The 6089-nt window shown below is 46.2% G+C and overlaps 1 protein-coding gene across 1 annotated transcript in view; it reads left to right on the forward strand.

Moving 5' to 3' along the window:
• The window catches only part of kirrel3l (kirre like nephrin family adhesion molecule 3, like), a 34275-nt gene extending 28562 nt beyond the window's left edge, over positions 1 to 5713 (forward strand). Inside the window, exons 9-15 of the mRNA XM_071900091.2 lie at positions 570 to 696; positions 881 to 981; positions 1715 to 1913; positions 2760 to 2867; positions 3096 to 3205; positions 3365 to 3454; positions 3585 to 5713. Coding sequence (XP_071756192.1) covers positions 570 to 696; positions 881 to 981; positions 1715 to 1913; positions 2760 to 2867; positions 3096 to 3205; positions 3365 to 3454; positions 3585 to 4076 — 1227 coding nt within the window. The 3' untranslated portion in view covers positions 4077 to 5713. The remainder of the gene's footprint in view (positions 1 to 569; positions 697 to 880; positions 982 to 1714; positions 1914 to 2759; positions 2868 to 3095; positions 3206 to 3364; positions 3455 to 3584) is intronic.
• Positions 5714 to 6089: the final 376 nt, after the last annotated feature.

Consider the following 6089-nt stretch of genomic DNA (forward strand, 5'->3'; position numbering starts at 1 on the left):
ACCACCAGTAAAGAACACCGCGGGATGGCGTAAGGGATGCTGTCATCTTAAAGAGTGAACGCTTTCAGCCCCTCTCAGGGAAATGCTCAGGCATTTTTCTAATCCACCCGCTGCCACTGTGCCTCACATAGCCACGAGTAATGGATTAATTGGGTTACTCCATAAGTGTGTTGAAATAAAAAAATGGAGAGAGTGAGAGGGGGGAGGAGGGAAGAGGAGGGAGTGGGGGTAAATGGATTAATCACAGCTTGATGGAATGGCAGGATCAATGAGCTAAGGAACGAGTGAGTGTAGCAGCTCCAAAGGCTAAGGCCCACTCACACCACAGTACACTCAGTTCTGTCCCCACTGTTTAATTACAACAATCTCCCCAGCAGCATGGTCACTCAGCGGTGGCTGGAGTGCTTAATGCTGTGATTAAAGCTCTTCACAATGAAATTAAACTCAAACCACCAGCGTTTGTTACAATGGTCAGCCCACCTCTGTGCTGCCTCCGCACTGAGTGGGCAACTGATAAAGGTCTCAGTCTCCTCCTCTCACAGTCTCTCTCTCTCTCTCTCTCCCCCTAGGTACTCAGTAATGGTAACACCTTGCAGCTGAAGGCTGTTACCCAGGAGGATGCTGGAACATACACCTGCAAAGCCATCGTCCCCCGTATTGGGGTTGCAGAAAGGGACGTCACTCTGACTGTAAATGGTGAGTGGCATCCTTTCATAGCGTAGCGCTCTCGTGTACAGACTTACTGGTAATCTTTTAGATCGATCTGTAGAATAAGTGGCGTAATGGCATCCATATCTGACAATTTGGTATATGTCAATATTTCAAAACATCCTCTTCTTTCTCTTTTCTCTCTATCTCCTTTCTTTTTCCGTCACACCAGGCCCACCTATCATCACAGCGGAGGCCTCGCAGCATGCTGTCAAGCACTCCAAGGGCAAGCTGGAGTGCCTGGTGGGAAGCAGCCCCCCTCCTGATAAGATTGTAAGTGAGCCTCTTGTCTTTGCTGTCTGCCATTCATTTGTGTGCTTACATACACTGAGCTATCCACCTTCCAACCCACCCATATGAGAATGATCACTCGGTGTGTGCTTTACCCCTGCCCTCACCTTCACACCTTCACGCCTTCGCACCAACACACCTCCACCCTACACACTAACAAATGCATGTGCGCGCACACACACACATACCCACAATTATAACTGCACACACATTCACTGGGGGTAAGAGAGATAGTAGAGTTGGGGGAGCTGTGGGAGATCGGCTTCCTGCAAGTTTCAGCCAAACCGCCTTCAATTAGCGGCCCATGAGGCATCAGTCGGCTGACCCTGTTGAACTGCCGAACGTAGGCTGGGCTGAGAGAGGATAATTAGGGTGTGAGGAGGAGTGAGAGACAGGTGCCCTGCTGGCCTTGCACTAGAGACAGCAGAGAAGAGCCTTATTTTATAGTGCAGCTACCTAGCCCTCCTTAGGCCTCACCTGCAGGGCAGACGTGGGAGGCAGCTTAAACATGAGCCTGTGAGCTGTGTCAGCCAGGGAGCGCCTTCGAGGTCGACAGAGAGAAAGCAGAACAGAGAGAAACTGGTGTTCAGTCAGAGGCTAGCATGGATCTAAGGATAAACAGCCTGGGTAGCCTCTGCTTTGCTCACCGCTGAGGGCTTCTTCATAGAAAAGTGACTCACTCCCCTGTTGCCTGTTCTCCTGCTCCTCTCCCTAGGTGTGGACCTTTGGAGACATGAGCCTGTCCTCTGGTTCCTCCGGTCGGTTTTCTGTGCAGACGGTGGCCAGCGACCACGGAGTCCTGTCTTCTCTGGTGCTGTCTGAGACTCTGGCACAGGACTTCCAGCTGCGCTACAACTGTACTGCCTGGAACCGCTTCGGCACTGGCACGGCCCTGGTCACGCTGAAGGAGCAAGGTACGGACTGACAGGCGTACTTATCTCTGCTAGTGCCCTCCGGGGGGGGGGGGGTGAAGTGATACACCATCTCAATCCTTGTTGTGAAGGGGGGCAGATTAGGTGAAAGCAGTGCTCCTGTCTTGTGCTTATCTTAATTATACTCTTCTAATCTATATGATTTAATCAGCAGATGGTCCCTTTAATGAATATGTTTGCCCCATAACATAGATATTGATTGGGGACAAAAGTCAATTAGAAGAAGCCACATGTATCTGGGGCTGGGCACGTACTCTCTATCTTTGTCCGAGAGCCAAACGCAACATCTCAAGCTGCAACCCCTTTAAGTGATCTTAAAATTAGGTAGTAGTACTACTACAGTGGTGCTAGCGGAAGCCTTTGTTGCAGCAGACACCAAAAATAAGGTCCTCGCCAGTAATTTACATCAACGTAGCAGAGTAGGGTCTCCAGAGAAATGGGCAGCGGTATCTCCTGGAATCTCTAATTAGATTACTGTCTATTGCTTCATTGCATGTCAGGCCTTGTTACCCTTCTTTCAGAGAGATTATAGACAATAGCCAGGCTGTGGGACGCTGGGCTGCCCGCATGAGCATACGCTGGCTGTGAGCAGGCCAGGGCTTACTGCAGATGAATTTATATAGGCACTGGTGTTTCTGGGATTAGTGGGACAAATGAATGGATCTCTTTCTTTTTTTTTGCTCTGATCTGTAGGATCTTGACACTGACACTTATTCTCTACTACCTCTCATTTTATTCCTCCCTTCCTCTCGACAACCACTATCCCATCCCCCACCCCCAATACACACACACACACACACTTTTCTTCCACTACTATTCTTGTTACAGAGGCCCTGCCTATGTTGATCATAGTTGGTGCGGCAGTAGGTGGAGGCTGTGTTCTCCTCATCTGTGTCATCACTCTGGTCTCCCTCTGCTGCAGGCACACTGGCAAAGGTGAGCTCAACGGTTAGTATGGGCGAGGGGGTCAACAGGCAATTCTTCAAATCAGACTGATGAAATTGTATTTCATTTGTGATTTGAAAATTGTGCACTTTGTGCAATTTCGTACACCATCTTGAATTTAAATGGAATGTACACTATGTCAAATAACACACAAAATTTGTCTGGTAGTCTCCAGAAATAATTCAACAATTAATAATTCACTCTTTTATATCCCCATAGGTAAGAAGTGCACCCGTCTTTCCAAGAGTGATATCAGAGTTCAGATTGTTCACAGTGATCACAACGCTACGCGTGGCAATGATGATGAGGAGGATGTCAAAGAGCCCATGGTAAATTCCTTTCTTGACAGTCTCTGGATAACAGATATCTCTATTCATGTTTAGGGAAAATGCATAATGACACTGTGATGTTATGCACAGCCTTTTTGTTTTGTTCTCGATCAAGTGAGGTCTTGTTCAACCTAGTAATTCTGTTTGGTCTTTCCTCAGGCTCCTAACAGCAGCGAGTCTCCTGGGACCTCACGCACAGAGCACAGCGACCTCCTGGAGGAGGAGGAGGATGAGAGATCGGACATCAAGGTAAAACCCTACTGAAAACATTCACTTGAAGAAGCACTCTTCAATAGCAAGCATTCATCATTTTTGTCCTTGACACATATTATTCTTTTATGTAACTTTTATGACACAGTTTTCTCTGTATCCCTCATAGGACCCCACCAATGGCTACTACAACGTCCGTGCCCATGAGGACCGCCATATCCGCAGCAGTGGATTCTCTGAATATGTGCCCAACTCTCGGCCGGTCTACACTCCATCGCAGCTGCCCTCCCCCAGCCCCCTGTATGGTCAGCACAGCACCCAGCCCCGAGTCTATGACTTCTCCCACCGATACGCTACCACTACAGGGACCCGATCCACTTACGAACAGCAGCAGGCTGCCCAGCAGCAGGCCGCCCAGCCAGCCAGTATCTACCCCACTGACCCCCTGTACAGTGGCTCTGCTTACCTACCTGCTACCTATGGTCGCGCCTTCACCAGTTATGTTAAGCCTGCCTCCTATGAAAAGGTGGATGCGTACGACCAATCAGATCAGGCCAGCAAGGTGTCCAGCTCATCCCGCTTCTCCTATGCCTCCTCACAAGTGTCCTCCCAGCAGTCTGATTATGGCCGGCCCTCACAACGTATGCAGACTCATGTCTGATTGGACAAAGAGTGGAGAAGAGAAGAGTACAGGAGCAGTGAGTAGGTAACCATTGTCACCTCCACATGAGTGTGGCTGGACTAACATGAGCAGAGACTTTCTTTAATTGGATGGTCCTTCGAGGACATGTTTGGACACATTTGGAGGGAGCTGTATGATTTAGGTTATGGGATAACCATCCTTAATTTATTTGTTGTCAAGGAAGGTGGGATCTACAGTAATGGTACCTGTAGAGTTCCTGAGCTGGTGAATTCAGCAGATTGTGTTGTTCCACTCAAACTTATAATAACTACAGTGTGATACCTCACCAGGTTGTCTTTACATGATGACCACCCGAACCTGTGGAGACATTCTCTCAGTGGACTTGGGATGCAAGGGCAAACTAGAAAACAAATCAAATGCATCTCCCGACATTGAGTGGCCAAAACAACTGGGGTAGCTGTTTACCTGGATTCCAGAGCCTACTTTGTGTCAACACAAATAAAATCTCAAACATGACCTCTAAAAGAAATTGAGAGAAGATGAAAATACAAGACGTATTTGAGGAAAAAAAGAGTTATAAACAACCTATTGTCGTCCGTCATTTGGTGTTTGTTGGCATGCGAAAGGAATTCTAAGCACATTTGTGTCTCTATCATCAACAACAGACTGAGCTACACAGAGACAGTTCATAAACCATCTTGCACAACAGGCTAGCTCTACTGAACGACACATGCTACAGGCACTGTATGGACAGTCTAATCAGCAGGGGAATCCTTTTGGCCTGAGCTGCATTCCTGGAGCTTTGTGGAACGTCTTCTGATAATGAGCATGCTGGAGTAGTCCTTGTTGCTTATAGGTGGAGAAAAAAGGAGGAGATATGAAGAGAATGTGTATTGTAGCCTTCATTTTAATGGGAGACTATACGTTAACTATGTGTGTTGTACCATGTTGGACAAGGTAAGGTCATGAAAACCCAAAGATGGTGATAATTGTATTGGGGGAAAAGGAGGGCTGAGGCTGAGCACTACTGTCCTACCCTTGGTACTGCTTTTCTACTGTGTTTTCTGATTGTGAAACTAAGAGTAGGCTATTACCAGAACAATCATAGGTGGTGGTTTGGAAAATGGTGGCAATCTTGAACTTGAAATAAGCTTGAATGCAGTGTCAACTTCAGCAGGCGCAGATGTGTAAGGCAGTCCCAATTTGGACCATACACTCCAGTTTTACAGCTCAATCAAGTAGTCTCAATATGTTTACAAGAAACAGTACTACCCTGAAATACTAAGTATCTGTACAAATGGCTGAGCCCATACTTTCTCTCTCTGTTGCATGCAAATGATGTGTCTAGTGAAACTCTTCAGCGTTTATTTTCATGTCCATTCCATGTTTGAGACATTGGTTTCTGCACCTGGCCCAGTTGCATTCCACTTCCAGAGGCCTGGAAGATTCAGTATGGAAGCCTGTAACATTGGCCTGAAAAGCTGTTACAAGGCAGCCTGATTAGAGAACAAAAAGTCACTAAAAGTGAGGAAGTAAAGATCATCGCTTGTCTTTATTTTTATATTTTATATAAGCCTTAATGTACAGCGTGTAAGCTGCTCTATTGTAAAGTATCTTTATATTATATACATATGTATCTATCTTGGTTGATTTTAAGTGGGTCTACAGATTTTCTTCTCTAAGTTGTTCATCAATCACTGAATGCAGTTACTATGCTTTTTTGGAACACAACTAATTGCCATTTGTTTGTTTATTCTTTTTAATAATGTATTAAGAATTTTATTTGCTAAAAATGAGCTATCGTTGCTTGTACCTTTGTACACATATTTATATTTAAATAAAACCATTTCCGATAAAGAACTGGCTGGTTTGGGTCCTGTGAGTGAGTCAGCCCTGGGAGGAGGTTCATTGTGTGGATTGGGGAACAGTGACAAACAAAGCTTCCTATGTAGGCAAGATGATGAATACATAAATTAGCAGCGCTGTCTATGTTGATTTTCCTATTCCCCCAGTGGAGCGCTGCTTTTAATG

This window comes from Centroberyx gerrardi, chromosome 12, assembly GCF_048128805.1.
Source record: "Centroberyx gerrardi isolate f3 chromosome 12, fCenGer3.hap1.cur.20231027, whole genome shotgun sequence".
NCBI lineage: Eukaryota > Metazoa > Chordata > Actinopteri > Beryciformes > Berycidae > Centroberyx > Centroberyx gerrardi.